The sequence below is a fragment of the Mustela erminea genome, chromosome 11 (assembly GCF_009829155.1).
Source record: "Mustela erminea isolate mMusErm1 chromosome 11, mMusErm1.Pri, whole genome shotgun sequence".
NCBI classification, from domain to species: Eukaryota; Metazoa; Chordata; class Mammalia; order Carnivora; family Mustelidae; genus Mustela; species Mustela erminea.
The window spans coordinates 40,403,680-40,431,621 of record NC_045624.1 but is presented as its reverse complement, the minus strand read 5'-3'; the positions used below and the strand labels follow the sequence as shown (position 1 = coordinate 40,431,621).

At 42.5% G+C, this 27,942-nt stretch overlaps 1 protein-coding gene across 9 annotated transcripts in view; it reads right to left on the bottom strand.

Moving 5' to 3' along the window:
* ELMO1 (engulfment and cell motility 1) overlaps positions 1-27,942 on the bottom strand; it is a 522,832-nt gene that overhangs the window by 261,681 nt on the left and 233,209 nt on the right. For all 9 annotated transcript variants that reach the window (XM_032305259.1, XM_032305268.1, XM_032305261.1 and 6 more), the window contains one exon: positions 6,018-6,122. In XM_032305259.1, coding sequence (XP_032161150.1) covers positions 6,018-6,122 — 105 coding nt within the window. The remainder of the gene's footprint in view (positions 1-6,017; positions 6,123-27,942) is intronic.

Below are 27,942 nucleotides of genomic sequence, written 5' to 3'. Positions count from 1 at the left end.
TTTTCCTTTTCTGTGTGAATTTTTTTTCCACGGAAAAAGATGTAAGCAATAACAGAAATATCTCATTTGCATTCATTTGGCTTTTATTGTTGCACATTTAAATAGCTTATCTGACGTCTTTAGGGCCTGGGATTAATGCACAGCACGCTTCTGTCTGGCTGCAATGCCAAGGGGGAGACAGATGACTGACAATAGGTTCTGAAGCTCCCCTCATCTTCCAAATGTCACTTCTCATGTCACTAGTCTGAAACTTACAACCACATCGGAAATCTGGAAAGCTCTGCAATGATACCTTTGCCAGGCTCATTTATTCTTTTAAATAACATCATTTGAGTCTCAGGCACATATTCAGTAATATGGTAACGTAGAGGAAAAAGGCAGCCTAGGTTTTCGGAGGATTTACAATTTAATAGAGACAATGTGACACAGTTTAAAAAGTCTGTAGTTAAATGGAAAGAGAAGGGACCACCTCTCTTACTTTAGGAATGACTTCCTGATGAGGCTAGATTTAGGAAGACGGTAAGTAAATACCAACACTTCCTTGATGGCATCATCAATCTAGTCAGGTGTCTTGGACTCTGTCCTCTTCCCCTCCATTTCAAGAACAGCACTGTTATGTTCCCCACACTCCAAGCCCAGAGACAGGAAGCTGGAGACTGACTGGAAGGAAGCTAAGATTGGAAGGCCAAGGACCTAAGTTCAGGCTCTGCTTGTCTACTAGCTATTTGACCTCATGGAACTCTCCACACCTCTCCAGATCCCAGTTCCTGAGTCTACAAAATGGTGATGACAGTGCTTCTCTCAAGGATTTTCTTCAAGTCTGAGCTAACTTATGCAACATGTCTCTTATGCTGCCCAACCTCCTCTAGGTACACATTTTCTCGGATCAAACATGGGATAACAAATGGGACCATAAAGACTGAACTGCATCCTGAAGCCACTCTTTCTTTTAGTGGGAACATGTCTTAAGTATTTTTATGATCCTACTTCTTCCTCAGACCTGGCTACCGTGCGTTTTGGAGACCAGAGATTTCCACGTTATTACTTCCTGCTTTGTGGCTCAATCCTGACTCCCACAACAGCCAGCATGACTCTTGAACCAAATGTAAAACCAAGTCATTTCGGGTTTTTCAGCAGCTCCCAATGAATAATTAAATACAACAAGAATACACGTTATTAGTCCAAAGGTTTTATTTCCAGTGGAGTCGCTAATCTTCTTTTTTCCAACGTATTAAAGAGTTGCCACTCCAGGGAGGGGAAAAAGAGCAAAACAAAAAAAGCAAACAAAAACAAAACATGTAACACGCTCAGCTCTGTACCATTATCCTGCCTGTGAAATGATGACAGCAGGCTCAAGGGAACGAGCCAAGTGCCACCCTCCACCTCTCACAGAGAGAGCTTTGGTGGGGAGAGCTGGGGAGTAAAGCATTTCCAGAAAAAATGAAAGCAATTATGCCCAGAGTAAATAAGACCCAGAAGTCTCAAATCATGCTATGCCTCCAGATTTTACTCCAGGCATAGTGGGATGCTCAGATTTGCAATTCTTCCTCGTGTTCTGGGCCTGTCCATGTGTGGGGTAATTCAATTACATCCAGTGCTTTCATGACTACCCAGTTACAGAGTACATTTAAATAACACATAAGAAAAGGCTGCTGGTTAATAAACTCATGTTGCAAAAAATATATACCTTTATGTAGGTGTTAAAAGGGAAAATGATAGGAATTAATCCTTGGCAAGAGGCCATTTAAATAAAAACTAAAGAAAGTCTGTAATCAATTAACAAGAAATTATTTAAATCTATGATATGCCAGGTACCACAAGAGGGAGGCTTATGGGCCAGGGGTAGTTCCCAAAGGGTTCTGAACTCTGTTTCGAAAGATCATCCTAGAAGCTGGCATGGAAGGTGGCTAGGAAGATACTAGACTTCAATAGGAAGGCCAGTAAGACAAAACAGCAATAATCTACATGAACAGATTAAAGGTAATGATCAAGGTTAAGGACATAGAATTTACCAAATGTGGGGTTTACCTGGGTTTGAACTCTGCTGCTCACACCTCACCGCCTACTAGACATGTACATCCACTGGACAGATGTCCCACGTGCATATAAGGCTGTGGATGTTGCCAAATGTCCAGCCCCTTACAGACACACACTTTGTCTCATTAATGACATGACCACCCTTGTATTCACTCAAGCCAGTCGTCTCCCTCTTCCTCAGAGAGAGCCCAGTTTATTTCAGTTCCAAGATAATCCACTCAAACTGCTTCTCCCCAGTGCCCTAAACACTACCTTAGTTCCATTTCTCCTTAAGTTCCCCAATTTTTATTTTTGTCTCATCTTGATTTTTCACATTTGTTTTCTGGCAGGAAAGTGATTTTTCTAAAATTAACTCCCATCATCTTTCCTTAAGCACTTCCAAAATTCCTCAATGCCTTGAGGTTAAAGTCCAAATAAACACCTTCCCAGGGCCTCTAGGGTCTGTAATGAACCAACCCACATCTGCCTCAAGCCACGATCATATTCAGCACTCCCCGTTTTAGCCACACTATACTATTTTTGTTTCCCTAAAAAAAGGCAACACACCTTTATACACTTGTCTGCATGTCGCCCTCCGCCTGGATTACTCTTGCCTTTCCTTCACCTGATTGTCTAGCATTATCCAGTAGGTCTTACTGTAGATGCCACTTCCCCCAGGAAATTTTCCAGACCTGACTCTCCCTTGTGTCCCCAGTGTCTTCCCTGTGCCACCACCACCCAATCAAAATACATTCCAAGTGGCTTGGAAAGTGCCTGGTATTTATCTCTTCACCCCGCCTTGCCATCTCCAGACAGTAAACTCCTCAAGAACAGGACTCGCGAGTGACTTGATCCTTGGGGAATCGCCATCACCTAGCTCCCTGCTGGGCATCTGAGAGTGACTCAGAAAACATGTGCAGCCTGAGGCACTGAGAAGAGACAAGGTCTATAGTGGAGTCCTTGGGATGGTGTGCATTAGAAGGACAGGCAGAAGGAGAGAAAGCCCCCAGGGAGACTAAGAGGAATGGACAAAAAGAGAACCAAGACAGATAGGACTGGCTTCAGGCAAAACAAAACAAAACAAAAAAAAAACAACAAAAAAAACTAGTCAGTGGCAAACAGTATCCAGTGTCAATGGAAAGGCAGTTGAGACAAAGGTGGGAAGGGGTGGGGGGTAGGCGGGGTGCGGTTCTCCATTTGGCGGGAGAACAGCTTCTGGAAAGTGATGAGTGGAAGCCTTGGTACAGGGTATTGAAAAGTGAGTGGCAGACTAATGAACATAGGGCAAGAAGACAATTCAGAAAAGTACAAATACACGGTGTTTGAAGGAAGAGGAGAGCTGGAAGGGGGTGTCGGGGCGAAGAGGAAACATCTGTGTGTGCGCCTGTGTGCAGGTGTGTACGTGTGAGTTACAACTCCTTTTAAAGATCTCAACTGTACTGCGACTGGCAAAGTGACGGGTGAGACCATATTCAGGTACAGAATAAGCGTTTATTGAATGAAAGATATAAGTAACAAATGAATGACTACATTCAGGCAGGAAATTTATCTGGTCAAAAACAAAGCAAATTTCATCAATATAAACTTATTCTAAAAAGGAACCCAACTTTACGTTTCAGAAGAGACCACTCAGCTCATAGTTCAAAATTTAATTAGCTGTCTGAGACGACGGTTTCCACCGCCTGTAGCATTTCACTATTACTAGGATAACTGTTTCCAGAGTCATCCCGAAACTTCCTTGCAGAAGGCCTCAGACTTTATATGTGGCCCCCTAACCCCAATCGTTCATGTAAATAGCTTTGGCTTTCCATCCAGGAGTTAATGCCCTAAAGTCAGAAGGGACACAGAAAACATCAGGAAACTGACACTTTTGAGAAAATAACAGACATTTCAGTAATAGATGCAGAGATATAGATAGGCTCACATATAGATACTATCTAATCAGCAAAGAAAAGGGCATGTGAATAAAAATAATAAAAAAGAAAAGGGCAGGTGGACAAAAAGGGCCACATTTTTCTTTACAAATAGTTTTTTTTAAAGATGTTATTTGTTTATTTATTTCTGAGAGAGAGAGAGAGCACAAACAGGAAGAGTCAGAGAGAGAAGCAGGCTCCCTGCTGAGCAAGGAACCCAATGCGGGACTCGATCCCAGGACGCTGAGATCATGACCTGAGCAGAAGGCAGCAGCTTAACCAACTGAGCCACCCAGGTGTCCCTACAAATAGTTTTATTTTTTTCAAGTTTCTATCAGATGTCAAGCTCTTTCAGGTGGCCATGTATTAAATTTGCTTATGACAGTTTGGAGAATGCATTAAGGAAAATGGGTTCTAAACGTTAAATTACTTTTCATGAGACATATGCTTCTTATGCGATTAACAATACATTCAGCATCAATAGCTCTAATTTTGGAAACCTTCATCCACAGACATTAATCAGTTAATGCTAAATTCAATTTCTATTTGGCTTCTTCTTTTCACACTCAACCCTCCAAGGCTATATATGATAAGGTATCTCAACAATATTAATTTACTTACTGTGAGAGCAGATTATATTCCTAGAAAAAAGAATCTGTGCAATAAATATACGTGCATATAAGCCAAATTAAACTCTCATGAAAAAATAATTTTCTTATGAAAGACTGCATTTCTGACCAAGCACCTGATCCCCAACTGTCTGCAGGAATGCATAAAATCCTTTACGTAATCAAATTATAAATAACATTTCAGTATAAATCAAAGCTTGTCAAACCACATATATATAGAAAAACACATAAAATTAAAATATAGTGCCTACAGGGAACTCAGAAATCTGGCATGACTTTTTTCAAGGGGGCCGCTGCTGGGTAGAACAATCTTTCACGTGCAGAGTGTCCCATAATTCTAGGCTTTGGCCAGCAGTACCCCACTGGCATGGCGACAACAAAACCTACCCACACATTTCCAAATGCCTCCTAGGGAAGTAGTGCTTCCTTGTTTGGAGAGGAAACTTTAGCCTAGACAAAAGGAGCTGCTCACATTTACATCACTAGACCACAATGGTGCCAGGTCTTGAACCCCGGTCTCCAGAAAGCCAGTGCCACCAAGGGGGATCTAACAGAGAACGTCAGTGTAATAGACTCATCTTCTAGTCTGAGCCTTACTCTTGCTGCATTAGGCAATTCATTCATCAAGTATTTTCTAAGCTGAGGGCTAGTCATTTCAACCACTCACAATTCCCTTGTCCATTTATTCATATCCTCCTCCATCTCAATCTTGGATGATATACCTCCACCCTACTGAATCTGGGCCCCTTTCCTTGAAGACAAGGTAGGAGTCAGCACAAATCTAGGGCCTCCATTGGAGCAGCCCTATGTCACCATCCCTAGGCTCCTGGGAGTTCACACTTGGTCCTTCCCACACCTGTCTTGCCCACTCAGCAGGGGGCGCCTTCCTTCTGGTTTCCTTCTGCCCCGCCCACAAAGGAGTCTGTCTGTCTCTCTCTCCAGAGTGAGAGTTTCACTAGTTTGCTACAAATTAGGAGAAAAGGCATTTCTCTTTCCTCCCCATTTCTCCCATTCTTCTCTTTGTGTTTATCTTATCATGTCTCTGGCATTGGACTGAACAGAAGGAGAACCAGAGAGAACCCTGTCTCTTTTCTACCAAGTGGAATAAGCCTCAGGGGTCTCCACTAACGCTGGGATTGTGCAGGTTTGGGGTGGATAGTTCATCCTCCTTCCTTGTTATTTAAGTCTGAGAGTTTTTGTCATAATCCATTATTCAACTATAGATAAGACATTTTCTGGTATCTGTTGTGTTTTTTTTAATGTCATCACATGAGAAAATTTAAGTCAAAAAGCTTGATTTCAAGTGTCCCTCTTGATTTAATTTTGACGTTTATTTTACAGAATGGGGAAAGTCACAACTCTGGAGCCACTCATCTCAGAGTAATCCATCCATGTCTGCAAGTTATAAATTCAAATTCAGTAGGAAACCTACACCAGCTTCGAGACACTTCATGCTTACCCGGATGTAGGCATCCTGGTGGTGCTTGGCGAAGTACAGCATGTTGTCCAGGGCTAACATCCCAGGAGGCGTCTGGGTGAAGTCCATGGCGGGGTTGACATGATTCTGTGAGGAAAACAAAATGTTCGATCAGATTAATTCTCTCTCCAGCTCCAAATAATCAAGGAGCATGATTTTCTCTCTTCGTGTGAATCTTCTGGGGTGGGGGCTTCTTTCTACAGGTGCAGATTTCCTATCCAGGGTTAGGAAACTCAGCTAACGAGTGAAATATAGGATTATTCATGGACATAGGGCCCTGTAGGGAAAAGAAAATAATGTAAAAACTGCCCTTCAGGGATCTGTGCGTTGGTGGAACCAACAGCATTTGGGGCAGAAGACCTGGGATGAGGCCACATCTCTGGCATTCATCCTTCTGCACTTTCCTCATCCTCAAGGGTCAGGGCTAAGTACAGCTGGACCCACCCATGTACTTCATGACCTGTCCAGGCTTACACCATCTGCAGGCCTCCGAGGCAGACACTTGATACAATTCAGGAGTCTACACGGTCCTGACATCAGCCTGCTACCAGGCAGTGTTCTGGCTTTGGGTTCACTACACACAGGGCCGAAAGCCACAGAGACAAAGTAATAGCTACAAACAAGCCCAGCAAATTCTCCATATGTTCAAGACCATTCATTAAAACCACAAGATGGCTGCTCAGAGCTGCAAACCAGTCTCCATCATTAATCATTAAAAATGATCACCAAGATCTGTCCCGAAAATTCAAATCTAAATGGTAAATGATTTAAGGAAAGTCTTTTTTTTTTTTTTTTGCTGTTAAAGAGATGAAAAAGAAACGTTAAAGAGATAATAAAGAAAACTGCTTTTGCCTCATAACCCAGGTAGTTTGTATGCAACTAAGTTATTTTTGTTTTGTTCCTGAATATGTCTTAATAAAAAGGCTGAATCTCTGATCTACCAGGGAAATTTGGGTTCACTGCAATTTTTTTCTAATTCAAGTACAGGGAGGCCTTCTTGCTCACTTGTTCAAGGTTCAAACGACTGACACTTTTCTACATTACTGAAGAGTACTTAAACTGTCTTTTCCATTCTGCTTTGAAAAAGAAATTATGAGATAATAAAGGACATCTAAAATTATAGGACTACTGGCCCATTTCAGTTTCGAGAGCTTCTCTGTCCATATCTCTATATCAAGTTGGGTCAGTGCAGTGACTTCAATATTTTATTTTAGCATTTTATTCTGATTAATTTAAGATGTTGGAAAGATTTGGGGCACCTGGGTGGCTCAGTCAGTTAAGCCTCTGCCTTTGGCTCCAATCATGACCCTGGGGTCCTGGGATCAGGCCCTGTATAGGGCTCCCTGCTCAGCAGGGGAGACTGCTGCTCCCTCTGCCTGCAGCTCCCCATGCTTGTGCGCGCTCGCTCTCTCTCTCTCTCTCTCTCAAATAAATAAATAAGATCTTTAAAAAGATGTTGGCAAGATCTTTTTCCTAACCCAAGTTAGGATAAGAAAGATATATCTCCTAAAATAAATCTAATTATAACAAAAATGAAAACCACTGGGCAGATCAAATATAGTGGGGTTCAGCCTTCATCTGATACTCACTGGAGTAAGAGGGTCAGGCTTGTATTCAAGAACAAGAGGATCAAAAGGCTGTAAATAAATGACCAGAGATTCTGTCTGAAAAGTTAACTTGTAAAGAAAGGTTTCAGGACCGCTTTAGTTCTTTAGAAGAGAAGAGTGGAATTCCTCCATTATACCTAAATTTATTATTTTGTCTTTGATATGTTACATTTTAACATTTTAAAGTCACATTTTACAAGTTGGTATTTGCTGAGTACGTCCTGAGGGCCGGCACAAGCTGGTGCTTTACACGCATTCTCTAATAATAACGAGGCGCTGGACATTATTGCTATTGTCCCTGCTTTTATGGATGGGAAACTGCCACTCGGATGACACAAGAAGCTCGCCTGGGGCCTCCCAGCTTGGATTTGGCAGAGCAGGCAATGGCTTGTTTGGACAATATGTCTCAGCATGCTTTTGTTCCTACTTTGTTCCCTACCCCTGGCTTGTAAGTCAAATGCATTTATTTTGGTACTGCTAGCACGCACACTTCACATAGACTAAGAAAAGTGTATTTGAGGAAAATCCAGGCTAATCAATATTAGCTGCTACGAACACAGCCCAGCCAGCAAAGGAGAGTGTGCCAGATGTAAGCGAGAAAAACATGACATTTACTTCAGACCTATTTCTAGCATTGGCCTGAGTCCATTCCCAAAATAGACACACCAAAAGGAAATCAAATGACAAAAATTAGTTCCTCCGAATCCAGTTTGAATAACCCTGCAGAGTTCTGTCAGGCAAGCTGACCAGGCAGCAGGTCCCCACGCCTCAAGAGTCATCTGTCTTGCGCCCACTGGGATCCAGGGATCCACGTGGAGCCTCTTATCAGTCATCCCCCTCCTTGGGCACACACGGAGGGTATCAAATAGGGCGCTGCTGCTCTCAAGGAGGTCTCACGGTTAAGAAATCACGTGATTTATTTTTAGGATTCTTTTAAAGAGACAGACAGCTCTTTGGCAAATAGTCCCAATACAATAAGGCCTGCTCCTCATCAGGCATCAGTGCCTTGCATAAGCCAGTGCTTAATCCTCATAAAACTCCCACTACGTAGGTTCTGTTATTATCTTGCTCCAAAAGACAAGGAACCGGGCTGGCGGCTGGGGAGTTTGCCCAGAGCTGTAGAGTCAAGATGAGGCAGAGCCCGAATCTGAACTCAGAGCTTGGGCTTTTGACCAGGATTTTAGTGCTGAGTCACTGGTCACCTGGACACTGCTGGGAATTTCCCAAAGATGACCAAGGCAGGCCCTCGTCAGCTGCGGTTCTGCTCAAGCAACGTCATGTGCTCCGGCAACGTGGGCCTGCGATCCATCCCTTTTAATAAAAGCTGTAATTGCTCCATCTCCCAGACATAACAGACCCAAGGCACTCTCGTGTTCAATAAACCATGCCCTATTGTCTCCAACAAACAGGCTCTCACTGAACAGAAGCCAATTAGAAAATGGTCTTTGATTTCCTATGACTTGTCTTAAATTATAAAGCATCACTGCTTTTTAGATGAAAAAAAAAATTATTTTGTATTTGTGGGGGAACTATGTGCTCTCATGCTCTCTCCCTCTCCCTCTCTTTCAAATTCAGGTATCATGTCCCCAGTCTCCCTCTCCTTGAAATGCTTGCTCCCTTTTTCTCTTTTGATTTTAATAGCCAGTGAAACAATTTTACAACCGCAGATTTCGATAATGAAAAAACGTATATGAATTACATGCCAAAACATTTGAAAGCTTTCTATACTGTGACAAAAATACTCTGAGAATCCAGCAAGGCCAACAGCTTCCCTACTCCTTTCTTATTTATGAGATGCTCTGGATACAGATTTATTTTTTTTTCTTGTTCCATGTTATTTTTTTCCACCTGTCTTGAAATGGAAGCTGCAAGAGCTTTGATAAATAGCTTGAAATTTTCCCTTGTTTTACTGCAAAGCCTGTGTACCCCTGCACATCCTTCTGAGATGCCATTTGTTAGTGCCCGTAGAAGCGCCACTCCGTGAATCACATCAGACAGCTCTGGGCCCCCAGAGAAGGGGGTAGAGTCTGCCTCCCCTTCCAAAGCACCGGGCTTTATCACTTTGGGAAAAATGGTACCAAGCCATTGAAGAAAGTACAGTTTATTTTCTACTGAACATTCTGGGGAGGGGGGGGTATAGAGTTCCCAGAGCTCTGTTTCTCTTCTGTTGCCCACATGCTAGCTTTTTAGCTGAGTTACTTCAATCACACATCCAAGGAAAGATTCAAGGCCCAAGAGGGAGAACCTTACAACCTGTTCCAGTCCATACACCAAGGCCACTGGACAGCTGGAATGGCCTTCAGACATTAGCTAGGCTGGCAGCCTCACTTAATAGATGAGAAAACAGTACACTGGTAGAGAGCGATGATGCTCGAACCGGAGCAGCCATCTAAATCTCCCAGAGCACTTGTTAAAACACCATGTCCTGGTCTCACCCCATAGTCTCCGATTCAGAAAGGTTGTAATGGCTCTGAGACTCTGAATCTCCAACTAATTCCCAAGTGATGTTGATGCTGCTGGATGGGGACCATACTTGGGGCCCCACTGGTGGCTGAAAGGCTCATTTCAAATAACACAAGCAATAGCAGAATAAGATCTAGAATCCAGACCCACTGCTTCCTCAAATCCCGTGCCACTTCTGCTAAAGCACACTGTGAATCCACGGGTTCCAATGTACAAATGCATTTTAAATATATTCACTGTTTGTCTGATTTGGGCTTTGGGCTTCTCGTTGAGAAAACAGACTCCTTGATACAGAAAAAAAAAAGTAATTTTAATTTAGAACCCTCTCACTTCTTCTATTTCTCAAATTTCTGACTAAAATAAGATGTATTAATACCTCTACTACACTCCTCAGGGAAAGTAGGAAACTGTCATCAGTCAATATTTTCTACTCCTGAATGCTTCCTGGTTAGGAAAGCAGGGCCAGCACTAGCCTGAATGATTTTTAAATGATCTGTGTTTTTCAATTACCAATGCCATGCTAGTCCTTCATTAGTGTGGTTAATAAAGAGATGATTACAATAATGCTTGCCAGATGGCATATTGTAGGGAAAGCCTTTGAGAATTTAGGAGTTAATATTTGTGCTATACGAGTGTCTACACTTGCTGCACAAATATAGCATTAAAAGCAACCTTTAAAACAAATCACATTGAGTGAATATTCAGTCCATGGAAAGCCCTCTCAAGGATATTTCATGAGGCTGGTTGTTTAAGGTCAGGTTCTCCAAGGGGAGGCAGTGTTCAGTTGGTACAATAGACCACTTGGGAGCTCTGTCAAACTACACATACCTCCCACTCCTCACCTCCCATCCAGGAAAAAGGACTACGTGAGCATTTCAACAGGCTCCTTTGAAGTGCAGTTATCAACCTTGGATGCACCTGAAAATCCCTTCGGGAGATTTGAAAAAATCCTGAGGTCCAGGATGTACCCCAAATCTGTTCAATGAGAAACTGTGGGTGGGAACTAAGCAACTAAACTTTCAAAGCTCCCCAGATGATCCCATGTCTAACCATAGTTGAGAACATGTTCCTAAATCAGTGGGTCTCAAATCTCGAGAGTGATCAGAATCTCCTAGGGGCTCTGTTCCAAGAGATCATTGCCCCTTCCCCACTCTGGTTCTGATTCAGTAGATCTGGAGGCCTGAGAATGTGCATTCATATAAGTTCCCGGGTGCTGCTGATGGTTGCTGGGCCATACTTTGAGAACCAATGCTCTAACGCCACAGTAACCCAAAGCGAGAGTACGTTAGGGACTTACATCACCAGCCAATGGAGTTGGAACCTTGATTCCCTGTAAAAGGGTTTGGTTATGCAGTAACTCTTAATTGAAATGCCTGCTCTATCGGATATCTGTCAACAGATGAATGGATAAAGAAGATTAGGTGTACACACACAATGGAATATTACTCAGCCATCCAAAAAATGAAATCTTATCGTATGCAATGATGTGGATGGAACTAGAAGGTACTATGTTAAGTGAAGTAAGTCAGTCAGAGAAAGACAATTATCATAGGATTTCACTCGTATGTAGAATTTAAGAAACAAAACAGAGGATCATAGGGGAAGGGAGGAAAAAATAAAACAAGATGAAATTAGAAAGGGAGACAAACCATTAGAGACTCTTAACTATAGGAAACAAACAGGGTTGCTGGAGGGGTAATTGGGTGACAGGCATTAAGGAAAGCATCTGATGCCATGAGCACTGGGCGTTATACACAAATGCTGAATCACTGAACTCTACTTCTGAAACTAATAATACACCAAATGTTAATTACCTGAATTTAAATAAAATAAAATATTTTTTAAAAAGAACTGTTTGAATTAGGGTCAGATTTCCACAGGGTCTACGATGGGACTTGAAATGAAAAAAGAAAAGAATTGTGTCAAAAGGAAATTTCAAAATCTCATGCAATTGATGTTTAACTAAATATGTACAAACCGTAAAACCACGGTGATAATCATCTGTTACTAAAAAGAAAGAAAGAAGCAGCAGCAGCCTGCTCTAGGTGGGATATGCAGGCCTCAGCACTCTGTCACTGGCTACTTTGCACATTTATATAAGGAGGCTCTCGATAGCATCCGACTTTGTGATCCCCAACACAGACCAACGTTCCAAAGAGTCCCAGAAGCAGCTTCCAGAAATCTTTGGATTCTGGCCCTGATCTCTCTCCATTAAATTCAATAAAAATCAACAGTTTGGATGAATACAGAGAAAGCACCCTATCAAATCTGCCCTACAAATGGGCAAGATGGCGAATATGCTGAGAAGCAGGAAAAAAAAGTCTGTGACCAGCTGGGACTGGTCCTGGTGGGCATCATGCCAGGCAACTCCAAATGTGGGATTTCATTTAATCTTCCTGACTACCCAGTGAAGCGAGTATTATGAATGAGATCAATGTTATTCATCTCTTCCTACAGATGAGGGTCAGAACCCCTCACTCGTGCAAGATCATGGCTAGTAAGTGGCAGAGTCACCGCTTCAATGCTAGAGCTTTTTTTTTTTTTGCCTATTTAGGTTCAAAAGGTCTTTGGAGACTAGGAAGATGGGCCCCATTAGCAAGAAGTTTAATCAGAAAAATGTAAAGTCCTGTAAAAAAATTTTTTTAAAAATTCAAGCACACATCTAGGGAATGAGGGAAATCTGGCTTATGAATAATTCATCAGAGCCCAGCTCCTATCATTAAAATTTGATTCTTTTAGGTAAAAACACAAAAGATCTGCATGAAAGAAACACCCAGTAAGATGCTAAGGGTAGAAGACAGTAGATTCTCAACCACCTCCATTGCCCACCGTACCTCCCTTCCAGTGGCACCTGCTCTCTTCCTTGCCTGGCCTCGCTAATACATTTGCTGTTCTCTGTCATTCTCTTCCCCCAACTGCTGCCTCCCGCCCTTCAACCTGGCTGCTTCCTCTGGTTTGGCAAGTCTACGCTCATCATTTGGATAACACCTCTGGCTTAACTGAGCTCTATGACCATCTGCAACCACCTACTGTCACTAAAGGGACCCCCGCCCTGGAACTGTTTCAAAACCCAGGACAGTTCCAGACCATGGACAGTATCAGGAACTAGGAGTCAGAGTTGACAGCAAGTCCAAGAAGAATCCTGCTCACATGGCAGTCAGAAGCCTCTGACATGCTGGGTTTCATTAAGAGGAGCACAGCAAGAAGAACAAAGGAGGTTCCACTGACTGGTCTCAAGTCAGGCCCCATCTGGACACAGTGCACAGTTCCAGCACACACAGCGAGCCAGCTCCTGACACACAGGAAATCATGCACACAAGGGTGGCCAGAAAGAGGCAGAAATGTCTGAACAGAAGGCGTAACAGAAAAGTTGGGGGGCGGGGGGGGGACTAATTTGGTTATTTGGCCCAGGGAGAAAAGAAAGGGTTGTGTGGTTTGGTTTTGGAGCTGGGAGGGGCGTTGTGGGTTGAACTATTCCTATTGTCTTGAGGCATCTGAAGGATGAATATTATTCCGTGCAGCTAAAAGAAAATAGAATTAGCTGAGAAGTTCCTGTCCTTAGAAATCCTGAGACAGGGGGTGCCTGGGTGGCTCAGTCAGTTAGCATTTGCCTTGGGCCCTGGTCCTGGGAAAGAACCCCACATTGCCTCAGGCTCCCTGCTCAGTGGGAAGTCTGGGGAATCTGCTTCTCCCTCTCCCTCTGCGGCTCCACACCCCCACCAGCTCGTGCTCACCTGCTCTCTCTCTCTCTCTCAAATAAATAAAATTAAAAAAAAAAAAAAAAAGAAATACTGAGACAAGGATTGGATATGCAGTAGGGCCATGGAAATAATGAAAGGGCAGAGGATTGGAGCCATGACCTCTCGATGCCTCAGAGCCCCTGGTTCATTCTTCCTCTCATCAAATAAGGTTGGCTCTCTACTCCTGCACGAGGCACATGGGGCCTGACATGATCAGTTTCATCCAGGATGAATTTAACACAAAATGGTATTTGAATTACTATATTATACACCTGAAACTAATATAACACTGTATGTTCACTATACTAGAATTTTTTTAAAAAATAATTTTTAAGAGGCGTTTTTTAAGTAATAAATAAATAAACAGTAATTGCCTTCAAAAAACTTCCATCTCAGGAGTTATCAGAAGTCTTCACAATAACGCTTTGAAACACACATGTACACACACACACACACACACACACACACACACAATTCATAAATAACTCCATGTGCGCACACAGTGGACGATCACATCAAAAATTCTGGATTTAAGGCAAATTTCCTTAGTTAAAAAATAATGTCCTTTTTACAAATTACTCTTATGAGGTCCAAAAAGGGCATGCAATTGCCATGTACACAATTCAGAAAAATCTGGGTTTCCTCTCACTTCATTAACCTGAACAGGCAGAGTTGAGCCCTTCCTGAATAAAAGGATAAACGTGAGTAGTTTATTTGGAATGTTGATTCAACAGTCAACACAAAGAATTACCATAAAAACTCAATTAAAAAAAAGAATGCCTTGAGAATAAATTTCCTTTAAAATGAAGCTGGTTATGGTTTAAAAAAAAAAAAGCCTTCATGAATAATGAAATAATGCTGTCAAGGTTTATAAAGATATCTGCAATTTTTCTACAGCGCTGAGCACACACGGGATTCTGCATAATCCAAGCACCATGGTTCGTGCTTGTGACTCGCCGCTGGTTCTTCCCTCACTTCCAGCTCAGGTTTCTACCACCTTGTTCAGAAACCCCTTGTCTCCCTTCCCCCGTTACTTGGAAAAGGACGTGAACTAGCTGCAGCCATGCACGGCAGGTGTCTCCGTCTCTCTTCATCCGTCACCCATGCCCAGCAAGAGCACAGGGTGAAGGTCGGCCAGAGGACACAGCGTGTGCCCCCTTGGCTCCAGAGCACGCCTAGCTCATCGGTCAGGAGGCCCAGACCTCAGACTCAGCACAGCTCTCTAAGTTCCTTTGGAAGGGAGCGCTTTGCCATGATGAAGCTAAGAGCTAAAGAAGCTGCAGCTGCTACAGACAGATTCCCAGGAGGTCAAAGGGAGGCAGGGGCCTACGTGTGGCCACCCTGGCCTCCTCCAGACCTGGCACTGCATGGCCCTATGGCAGAGATGGTGACGATGGGAACAGTGCTGATGGTGGGAGCCAGCGCACCCCGCACTTAAAGGGTGCCGAGGGCTATTCTGAGCCTCAAGTTCCCAGAGGCCAGACTAGGTCCACCACTTACTTTTGCACAGTTGTGTGTTGAAAGGAAAGTATTACATTTTTAAATCTTTTTTTTAATCAAAAGAGGAATAATAATCTGTGACATGTGAAAATCACATGAAATTCACACTTCAGTGCATAAAGCAAGCTTTACTGGAACACAGCCATGCTCATTTATTTACATATTCTGTGGCTGCTTCGGCATATGGTCTGCAAAGCCTGAAATATTTACTACCTGGCCCTTTGCAAAAAGAGCTTTGCCATCCCTGATTCTATGCATTCTGTCCTCATGGTGACCCTTTGAGTTAAAAAAAAAAAAAAAAAAATCAGTCCCTCCTTCATAGAAGTTAAAAAGCTCAACTAACAAATAAATGCTAATATTTTGTTCCCTGGACAACACCATGACCCCTTTGTAAATGTTCAGTGCCTCACTCTGCTGTATAAATATTGTGATTATTTTAAAGATTCCCAAGGACAAATTCTGTTACATTGAACACAATGTTTTCAGGAGCTTTAGCTCCCGACTCCATGCCACATCCTAGCGTCTGTGGGCCCCTTCTTCCTCCCTACTAAAGGCAAACCTTGCGGAAGGCCTTTAATACATTCAGGTATAGAAGCCTGCTTGTAATTTGGCATGTTAGGAACCTGCACTGTGGCTGGTAAGTGTTCTCCTTCCTTCCTTCAATGCAGCTCTTGTAAACGGCAAAGTCTGGCTTTTAAATTTGGAGACCATGAAAAATAAATAAATAAATAAAACAATAAAACAATTAATTAATTTGGAGACTATGGTCTCTTCTCCCCAACAGAGTAAACAGAATTCTTATGTCTCTTTTAAAAATGATGACACAGACGTATAGTGAGTGTAAGTATCTTGCCGTGTTCATATAAACATTTTGCTGGGATTGAACCCAAAAGTCCAGATCTCATGTTCTTAAGCAGTATTCTAAAAAGAGAAATGGATAACCCACAATGCGGGGGGGGGGGGGGATCATTTGATAGAATATTACACAGCCTTTAAAAATCATATTCGAAGAGTACTTAGGTGCCATAAGTGAAAAAGACAGGAATACAAAATATATGTTATAGTCTGTGTAGAATTTCTATAGTAGCATGTGTTCCTTGGCAATGTGTATTTTATCTAGAGTACTCTATATATTTTTATCACATATAGTATATATGTGTTAGCAATATCAAGATATAGACTTCACATGTAAATGCTTTTAAAAACTGGAAAGAAATCTACCCAAGTATTAATAGCAATTATTTATAGTGGTGGGAAGGTGGGAGACTTTTTTTTTTCCTACCTTTCCACATTTCTTTCTAATTTTCTTTAAAGAAAATGCATTGATTTTTACTTATATTTGATTAGAGGTGCGCCCATTGTTCTAGCAAAAGAAAACAGAAGTCATTTTGCAGAAGAACATGAGAAACAGTTTGAATTCTTATCCAGGACGCTGTTCTGAACACGTCGCTGAAGACTTCCCTCTAAGTAGGAATCCCATTATGCCAGAGGGACACACTGGGCAGAAAGGCTCATCTCCACCTGCCCAAGTGAGTCCTGTGTAGGCAGGTGTATGGCTGGATCCCACAGACAGCATTTCAGACACTGTGGGATGGGAAGGGTTTCATTCAGATGGAAGAAGCTCAGAACAGGTCCTTTCTGATCCAAATTCTCAGGCCCTAGGGCAAACTCAGGTCCTGAGGCCTCACGAACTTGGGCCATTTCAGGGTGTTTGCTTGATCTGCCTACCCTGCCAGGGTACAGTCCTTTGGGCTTAAAGGGACCCCCCCCACACACTCCACTCCTTCATCCCAACCTTTTAAGCCAGCACCTCTTAGACCCTGACAGTTCGCACCATACCTCCTAGTCTGTGGGGGGACAACTGGTCAATCCCAGGCCAGTGCCAGGGTGATGGCTTGTAAATGGTGTCAGCTGGACAACTATATCATTAGTTTTAAGATTATATTTATTTATTTGACAGAGAGAGATCACAAGTAGGCAGAGAGGCAGGCGGGGCCCGGGGGGTGGGTGAGAAGCAGGCTCCCCACTGAGCAGAGAGCCCAATGTGGGGCTCGAGCCCAGGACCCTGGGATCCTGACCTGAGCTGAAGGCAGAGGCTTTAACCCACTGAGCCACCCAGGCGCCCCCAACTATATGATCTTGATGGGACCTATCAGCTCAAAAGTTCTCTGTGCTGTAAACGATCAGGGTTTCCCAAACCTATTGTGTTGAACCACTGAAACTGCTGACATCCAACCATTTATGACCTACAAAAATAGAATTTCACATGGTTCAACCTAATAACAATTGAGCTAAATAGATGTACTCACCCCCCAGTGATGCTGAAAGTTACTGAAAGGAGATGCTTTCTAGAGAATAAATTGGAAGCAACTCCGAAGGGAATCAGCTAGAGCTGAGGATAAAAAGACCAGGGGATGTGCCACAGATCTGGTTTGAAAATGAATACTGAAATTACTTTTTTTAAATAAACTTTTAAAAGTACATCTTGCGACACACGCCCCTCCGCTCTGAAATCGCCAATACCAAGGAGAAATCAGCTTCCCTCCTGGGTGCCACTCATCACAGCCAGTAGAACTGCGGGCAATCCTTTGGTTTGGTTCCACCCATATAAATCTGCCCATCTGCAGACAGAGTGACCGTGACTCCCTCATTCCTGAGAATGAGAATCTGAAAAATCAGAATTTGAGACCACTACCAACCAGAGAGGCAATAAACTCTAAAAGAGGATGAGAACTACTGGAAATGTTAGGTAAATAGCATGTGAATACCAAGTTGCCCCTAACCTTAGCAAACAGATTAGATGGAATTAAAAACTACTATGTTGGGGGGAAAAAAAAAAAAAAAAGCTCTTGTTTGCCCTTGTCCTTGTGAACCTCCTGTGCTCTAGGAACCTTGTCCAGAAGCCCCCCTCCACACACACATGGGCGGATCTGAAAGGTTCTCAGAGGGTTGAGGGCAAGAGAAACTGGAAAGGACTCCTGAAAGTCTAACTTGCTTTTTGGTAGTTATTTTATAAATGTCAAGCTCCCACAATAACTGGCTGCTTTGATAATTATACCTCCCAGAAAAATAACTTTAAAAACACATGTATGGCTTTAAACTGATCATGTTATCAAAATGTATTTGTGAATAAAATTTGACTTGAAATTTCCACAACCAGTTTCTTGAAGTACAAAAAAATACACAAGGAAACAACACACATCTGTACTATGACGGAACCAAGGAGAGGGGACAGACCGGGAACAGGGTTGGATGTCAAATGAGCCTGTGATGCCTGGTTTTCTTAAAAGACCCCTTTCTAAAATAAAGATGCTTGAAGAAAATTTAGCCAAAGGTTAGTCGCTATTAAATCTGAGTGGTGCGTATGTACACGAATGCCTTTCAGATTGTTATTTTTCTCTAATGAAGATATTCCATAATTAAAAGTTAAATGCAGAAAGTCTACATTTTCTTAATCTTATTTGACCTCAGCAAACTAAAGTAGGTTAATAACGTTAGGACTTTGCCCCTTAAATATTATAGAATAATACGACGTAAGATCAAAAGTAGTTATTGCCAGAAATGCAAATGGGTATTTCCTCTGCTACTACTTTCATACTGATTATGCTATCTTTCTCCTCGGCTGTAGGCTGGCATGTAAAGGACAGAAATATATTTTCAACAACAAAGGAGGAATGAAAATATTAAAGACGACCCTCAGAGATCAGGTTTCATATTACCTTTTCGTGAAATTCAGTAGACTCCTCTGTTTCTCTTAGATAAGGAATATTAATAAGAACATTTCAATCCTCCACAAATGAACCTTTCTTGAACAGACTCAGTGTGGATAGGGGCAGTTTCCGTAAAACCATTCTGAACGTATTTCTATAAAATCCTCTCTTGTCTCCAAAAGAGCATGATTTCCTCTCCTATTCCCCATTTTCTAGTCAAGGATCATTTTCTTTTTCCTTCAGCACCCTGACGTGAAGGAGTTGTGCCGACTTCTCACATGGTGGACAACACACAGAGGGGGCAAGCTGGGTCTGCCCATTCACAAAGTCCTTGTTTTTCATCTGGAAAGCTCACAGAGGTAGTACACCGCCCTCAGCGGCCCTGTGTGTATGGGGTGGGAAGGGGAAACAAATCAAGGAAGAGCTCAAAGGAAGTACAGCTGTCTTTGGCCCCAAAATATCCCAGAAAAGCCCACCCCAGGAGTCCGGTGCTGCGAAAAAGACTACTTGGGTCTTGTGCCCACCATACTCATGGGGCCTATAAATGGCCTCCGAATGCTCCACCTCACCCGGCTCCTCACCCGTCGGAAAGACTCTAGTCCTTCAAGCCTGACAGGACTTGGTCAGGAAAGACCTTGACTAACCAACCACACAGGGCAAGACAAGCCCATGCCAGGGGCAGCAAGGCTTGGGGATAAGCAACCCAGGCTTGGAGAGTTAACCCTGGTTCCCATGCAATCTTCCATGTTAGCTGGTGCTCTTAGAAAAGAAAGGTCACCTTCCTAAAACCCACTTCTTCACCCATGACTGTATAGGTATCGCCTCTCTCATTGGCCTGCTGAGAAGCTCCAATGACATAACATATAGAAAGCACCTTGAACAGAGTCTAGCAACGGGTAAGCCCTGGGGGAAATGGTAGCTGGGAGTTATTCACTCTCCGTCAAGAGTGGCTTCCCTGTCCTCTACCATATTCTGTCTCAGCTCTGTGAGAGCTCTAAGTTCTAGTCTGTATTCTAGTCCTGGTTGCCCTCAGGACATCAACTGACCTTGAGTTTTAGGCTTCAGCCATCACTGATTTGAAGCCTAGCTCTCTCCCTGGTCACATGGTTCTGATGCCCCGGGCTACTCTCAGCCCACACTTATTCGTGGATCTCCCCAGCACCGTGCTCACAAGGCCTCCTTCCCAACACCGCAGAACCATCTCCCCACCCCAGGATCAGACATCAACTAACTAAAGAATAACAGTCCCCCGGAGACCCTACAGGATATTCGACCTTCTCGGTCTACCTGCATTCAAGCACGGAAATGTTCAGTCTCCCACTGGATGGTGACTTGTTCTATTTATAACGACTTCTGGCAAGGAATATTCAATAGCTTTTCTCATTTTTCACTCATTTGTACATTCAGCAACATTTTACCTGACTTGCAGGTGCTAAGTTACATAAGGTAATGCAGCATTGTACTTGGGAGTTTGTTGTCACTTCCAAACGGCTTAGGGCTACCAAATAAGGGATCCATGCACTGCTACAAGACATGGGAATTTTCTCTTCTCTGATTTGTGTGTATTTCACCGATCGACATTTACTGTGAAGGCTGCCACTAAGGCATTCTAGAAAGCCCTGAAGTAGTCAAATAAATAGATATCTGGTTAAACATGATGTCATCACCTGCACAGTCCCCATTCAGGGAACGTCTGTTAATGGATGAGGAGGCAGACAGAGGAAAGGGAGAGGGGGTAAAAAATGGGACTGATGGAGGAAGGAGAGAGATAATAAAAAAATAATTGTGGGGGGAGCACCTGAACTAAGTGAATTTAACGTCTGATACTCCCTGAAGGACAAGGGTGTTAACTCCAGGGAAACTACATGCATGGATGAGAGTCTAGAAAGCCCCCTCCAAGGGGCGCCTGGGTGGCTAAGAGGGCTAAAGCTTCTGCCTTCGACTCAAGTCGTCATCCCAGGGTCCTCGGATCGAGCCCTGCATCAGGCTTTCTGCTCAGTGGGGAGTCTGCTTCCCCCTCTCTCTGTCTCTGCCTGCCTCTCTGCCTACTTGTGATCTCTGTATGTCAAATAAATAAAATCTTTAAAAAAAAAAAAATAGAAAGCCCCTCCTGGTGCTAAAGGAGTGAACACCAGCATCTGTCTCTGTGGGCACCCTTGGACCCCAAGGCTCCTCTCCTAGAAAAGCACTCACGATTCTCTCTACAATTCTGGCCCTGGCTGGAATCCCACAATTCCTTACACAAGCCCAGTTCCAGCTCCTGAAACTTTTTCATCCACACAAATAGAATCATTTCCCTCACATTGTGAGTAACTCACGTCGGAACCACCGGATGAAGGCTAACTCATGCACAGCCTCGACAACCTACTTTTGTACCTGGTGAACATGCATCACCATGCTCTCGGGTTCCTGTGGACCAGTCACGGAGCATACTTGTCCATCTACAAATACACATCACGGTCACTGGCAATACCTCTGTTTCACCTGCGAGATTTAAATCTTGACAAAGTAAAATTTTCAGAAAATTAAAAACAAGACTCATAAAGATAGACTAACCAGGTGTCAAGATTTCCTCAGCTCAATAATGAAGAAAGCAGCAGGATGGTAAAGCTGGTTCAAACAGCATTGAGGGGGAAGGTTTGCAGGAAACTATGAAACTGTGCTACAGAGCAATTTAGCATTTGGGGTAAGCTTTCCTACTGGACAGCTCCACCAGCTAAACACCTACATATCAGTGTAACACAGCCCAGTGTCTGGGCTCTAACCACAGTAAATAACCAAGTCAAATATAAGGATGTTTGCTTAGGTGATTAAGTAGTCCTTGGCCAAGCCCATTATCATTATTACTATTTTGACTGCTCCAATATCACATTTAAAGGTTATGCTGTTCTACATTTTTGTCTAATTGCCAAGTTTTGAATAATTTTTCTTAGTAGCCTATACACTATAACACCACACATTTCAAAGAAAGGAAAAAACAGCTATGACTTGCAACGAGCTGGATTGTAAACAGAGATTTTTGTTGTTGTTGTTCCCTTTTTAATTGAAAGATCATCTTTAAATCTGACTTATGAGTTTGTAGATTTTTTAACCTGCCACTTAAATATTTAAACTTTTTCAAAACACCTGACTCACCTCAGGTATTTTGAAAAAGGACCGTGTCATCGCTATTTGTGAGCAAATAAGGAAAGGCAGGTTCACACTTTAGAATCTAAGTTATTTCAAAATCTTGAAGCTTGGCACTTATGACTTAGGATTTTGCTTTATAAGCACTGTGAAAGTCCACAAGTTAGAGATACTTGTCATGTGACAGATTAATTCTATTTTTAACTAAGAGTTAAAATTAATATTACCATCTTCCATTAATTCTAAGATGCACTTTTTTTTTTTTCATATGGTAACAGTTCTAAATTTGGGTAGAATATTACCATCAACGGCATCTTTGATTTGCTCTCGAGCAGACCTCAGTCACTAAGGAATTTTCTTTGCATGGGTGTGGGTGAGTACTAAAAACACCAGCATCACTGGAGCAGAATGGGTCTCTGGGTCTGGAATACACCTTGAGACAAAGCTAGAACGGTCTTTAACCCCAAGCACCAAATGGCTGTGGGGAGTCCAGGAAGCTGGGGCGAACCAGGCCTCCTTCAATACATTTCCAGCCTAGTGAACATCAGAAATGTGTTAACTTTGTCAAATTGCAGAAGGAGGGTGTCCTAAGAGCTCAGCATCAATAGCTTTTAATTCTTTTTTCCGATTCTTCTTAAACTGAACCACCTGTGTATCATTTAGTTGGGTAGGGCTCTTTCAATAAATAGAATATTTTCTAAAATTCTAAAATAATGGAAATACTGAGTAACAGCTACTTAGGTCTCTTTTTTTTTTTTTTAGTTGTCCATAAAATGTGTGTCTACTAATCAATGGCATCTTGGACAGTGAAATATGAGCACAAAAATGTAGACAGAACAGCAAGAAGATTTACCTATGAGATTTCTAGGTAACCTTATGTGAGTAGCTAAACATGGTCCGTTAGTTTATTACCAGAACGAGGCCTTACTCTGTCTCCAACTACATTGAAATTGATGGGTTCCCATAAAGCACATCTGGTATAAAGAGCTACTTATACCCCTAGTAGGTCCTAGATACAACTGTTGCCAAATCAAAGACTAAAAGTCAGCAAAGAAGGTGGGCATCGTATCATGTGCCTCTGGAGAAGGGAAAAGGGAGCATGAAGGAAAGGGATGGAAGGAACAGTTTTTACCATTTTTTTTTACCTTCTGTAACTTTTTAATGTTGTTTTTAATGTACTACTGTCTATTCAATACATACGTAAAGTTAGAAAAGACGTTCTTAAAATAAAAACTTCTCATTTAGAAGAACATATTTTCCCCACTTAGAACATACAGATTGTGCACGATGAGAGAAGCGAGAGTTAACAGAGCCTCCGATGACCATCTTGTAAGAAAATTCTCAAGGATGGAACGGAGTCTCTAGGACTCAGAGTGAGTACAATATCTAGAGGAAAAGAAAAAGCAATTCCATATGGAGAGTTTTAATTTTAGATGGCTTCTCTTGTCAGCTTCATTTCTATTTCTCCTCTCCTTTGAAATTCTGTGAAGGGTTGAAGGTGGAGAGAAAATTGTCTGTGCTTTCATTATTAAAAAAAAAAAGACGTCATTTCATACTGAAAACCTCTTCTGAGCCACTCAGGATATTTCCGAAAAGAAATTTACTCTCAATATCTAGGAAATGTTTTCTTAGTATTTCTTTTTACATAAGAAAGGCTACATGAAACATTTCAGTGCATGGCTCATTTTGTTTCCTCCCCACACCCCTACCCAGAATACCACACAGAAACCAGTCTATCATTCCCCTATCCTTTCAGAGACTTATCAGCTATGTTAAGAAAAGGTAAGATTTGGTGTGACATTTATGCAAATGGAGGAGCTAGTCTGCTATCAGGAGGTACTAACAGCCTTGACTGGGATTTTAGAGCCTACATCAGCCAAAAAAAACCTCATCTCAGATGGAGGGCACATCACCAACAACACCAGAAATAGAACTCAAGTCAACTACTCAATTACCATCAAATCAGTGCCTGTACATGCTATGCCGAGAAGGAAAAAGGACATCTTAGGTACAATGCTGGAGCTAAATAAATAGGTTCCATGTGTGCATTTAGGTACCACATGCTTGATATAGCAGACAGGGGTTTTCACTGACTGTCTTCATTGCGCCCAAATTTCCCACAACTGGCAGAGGGCCCTTACTCATCTCCACAAGCTCCCAGCAGATTGGATTCTCCACCGCACAGCAGGAACACAGATCCTGCAACAATGAAAAAACTGAGCAAAACAGATCCACAACAGCCTTCTGTCGTAGTAAACAACTTGCACAAGACTTGATTTTCATTCCAGTGAAATGTGAGATAGCATTTCCTGTATTTAACTTAATCTCCTTAATAAAATGTTTCAAAGGATTACATCATCTTCGCCCATTCAGAATTTAAGGCAAACTCCTTTAACTGTAGAGATACACTTTTTGAAGTTCAATCTAGTGACTACAGTCATATCCCCCTATTCTCAGTCCTGGCAGACACAGGTGCATGGGACAGTATCCCTTTCCTTCTTGTGCCCAACCTGTGGACCCCCTGTCACCATCTGTGGGTCCAAGGAAAGAGATCACTAAGGGATTACAAGCCAGTTCACGACAGTTCTCTTTGATGGAAGGAAGCAATGGAATGGAATACTGAAAAAATTGCCTTTAGAATTCATTTCAAAGTAAACAGCAGTATTATTTACAATGGCCAAGATATGGAAGCAACCTAAGTGTCTATCAACAGATGAAAGATTTAAAAACTTGTGATGTATATTTTATTATATAATATACATATGTTACACACACACGCGGGAATATTACTCAGTCATAAAAAAAGAATGAGAGCTTGTCATTTGCATCAGCATGGCTGAACCTAGAGGGCACTATGCTAAGTGAATTAAGTCAGACTGAGAAAGACAAATGCCATATGATTTCACTTATATGTAGAATCTAAAAAAACAAAACAGAAACAGACCCATAGATACAGAAACAAAACACTAGTTACCAGAGTTGGGAGGGGTCAGGCAATATAAGTGAACAGGATTAAGAAGTACAAACTTCCAGTTACAAAATAAAGACGTCATTGGGATATAAGGTAGTGCACAGGGAATACAGTCAGTAATACTGTCACAACTTGATATGGCGACAGATGGGAACTAGACTTATTGTGGGGATCCTTTTGCAGTGTACAGAAATATCAGATCACTGTGACGTACACCTGGAATGAATAGGATACCGCAGGTCAATTACACCTAAATAGAAACTTCCGGAAGTAACCAGTGAAGCTAAATTGTGAAAGCTCGAATAGTTCCCCTCCCGTGCGGCTGTTTCTGAGTGGATGACTGAATGAATGAATGAGTGAATGAAAGTGCAGGGAGTGCAGGACAGCCCTGGTCACCCATCCTCACCCGTCAGGAGTTCTGTCTCCCTCCCTGCGGTGCCGTCTTTCTACAGGTAGGCAGGAAGCATAAACCCAAGGTCAATGTCTTCTTTTATGTCAGCTTGTTAAACTCAGAATGTATTTAGAGAACCGATGTGTTTCCCTTTTAAAGGTCCCCTCTTTCTCCTTTGGGCTCCTCTCAGGACCACCAGCCCAAACCCCAGCAGTCCAGATGGCACCTGCTCTGTTGGCTTTCATGAAGCTGGACGAAGATAAACCACAATCATGGCGGCTCCCTCAGATTCTGGGAATTCCTCTAATTACTAATTGACCACTTGACCATATGTGCCCAACTTCTGGTGAAACTTAAGTCCACTGGCCTGGGTTCTGAATAATATCTTAGTGATTATTGGAAGACTGTTTACATATTTAGCCTGAATATGTCTGAACTACCTTGCCAAATTCCTCAATTAGTAAATGAAACCATGATTGGCATGGGTGTGTGTGTATGTGTGTATGTGTGCATGTATGAGAGAGAGAGAATCTTCTGCTCTATACCCTTCCCATTCTATCTCAATCTGTTTCATGCATCTCAAGTAAATGAATTATCCGATGATACAACAGATACGATGATATAAATATCTGACGATAATTATCTGATGAATAACCCCCCACTTCTTTTCTTCTGCGAATGTGTCTGGCAGTCAGCTCATTTTCTGTTAATCAATATACAACACAACAGCCATGAAAAGGACTGAATTCCCTGCAACACTCTTCAAGGGAGGCCAACCCACCTTACTACACGAATCTTTGTTCAAGGTGTCCAGGGTTAGGGGAAATCTATTTAGAAGTCTAGTTTAATCATCAAAATTTCACCCCCCACAAGCTTTGGCTGAAAAACAAATTAAAATGTCTTCTGATTATTTCTAAACATCCAGCACAGATGCTGTGCCTAAAGAGAAAAGGGTCAGTTTATCCCTGGGCTTCTGGACACGGCAGCCTGCGACTTCAGAGCTCATCAGCCGTATGTGCTGAGCAGCTGTCTGGGGATGCGTGTCAGAGCTCTCATCACCCAGCACCAGACAATTCGGTTTAAATGTCACTCCTGGCTCGATATCCAGGCCTACCCCATGCCCACGGCGTCCCGTGGGTAAGAGAGACTCCAGGCACCAGTACATGACATTATTCATTGAACTGCACTCACTTTATGATCTGTGGCTGGCCCACTGTTAATTACGTGGCAAGGAGAGGTCACAATCAGGCTGAAATGGAATCCAGCTGTCCCACAATCTAATCAAGTCCACCTGAGACACTGAGCCATCACCCTTAAATCACCCCTACAAGCCCCAGCTCCTGTAGCCTCCCTTTATCAAAACCACAAATGCAGTCCCTGAATCCTGCAGTTTTTCACTATGAAACGACACTCCCTTCGCACGCTCAAAATTTAAAGCCTATTTTCCCAAAGGAACAAGAAAGGAATTAAGAAAGGCAGAAACCAATAAAGAAGGGAGTTCTAAAGATGAAATAGCAGGGCAGGGATAGCGTAAGAGTTAAGATAGTTAAGAGGGTTGAAAAGGGGAAAAAGAAAAAAAAAGAATTGAAAGAGGGGAGAAAACCCAGCATTTGAAACATCAAAAAAGAAACAAAGAGGGAGAAAAATAAGGACAGAGAGGAAAGTAAAAAAGAAATAAAGGTCAAGTAGGTATTAAGAAGGGGAATATTAATAAAATGGTTATCACTTCTAAATGCTGAGTATGGTCTTCAGAGGAACCTGTCATTTATTATCATCATCTCACCCAATACAAAGTAGTGACTGCCTACAGCTCTCTAAATTTGTTCAGCAAAGGGGCACCTGGGTGGCTCAGTCAGCTGAGCATTTGACTTGATTTTGGCTCAGGTCATGATCTCAGCATCGTGAGATCGAGCCCCTTGTGGGGCTCCTCTCTCAGTGGGAAGTCTGCTTGAGATTCTCTCTCCCTCCCTCTCCCTCTGCCTCTCCCCTTGCTCTCTCTCTCTCTCTCTTCGGAATAAAATAAATTTTTACAATATTTTTCTCCAGCAGATCTTCAGAGTGTCTGATTAGAATGGGATAACATGGTCACCTGCCACATCACCAGGACACACAGTAAGTCCTTCCCTTAGGACCAGTGAAATTGAAAGGATGTTGAGACCCCACCCTGGAGGGGTATCCAGGAGCACCTTCAAACACATCTCTTAACCCTACAGGGATGCTCTGCGTTCACTCTCCTCCACGCCCAACTCAAAACCCTACAAAGGACTTTAGGATTGGCCTCTATTCTCTACGCAGAAGAATGTTGCTACATTTAACTGCAAGTCAGACGGTAATTCTGGAAAATGATTTGCCACAGCAGATTGAGATTTGAGCAAGACATAAAAGAAAACTTTCAAATG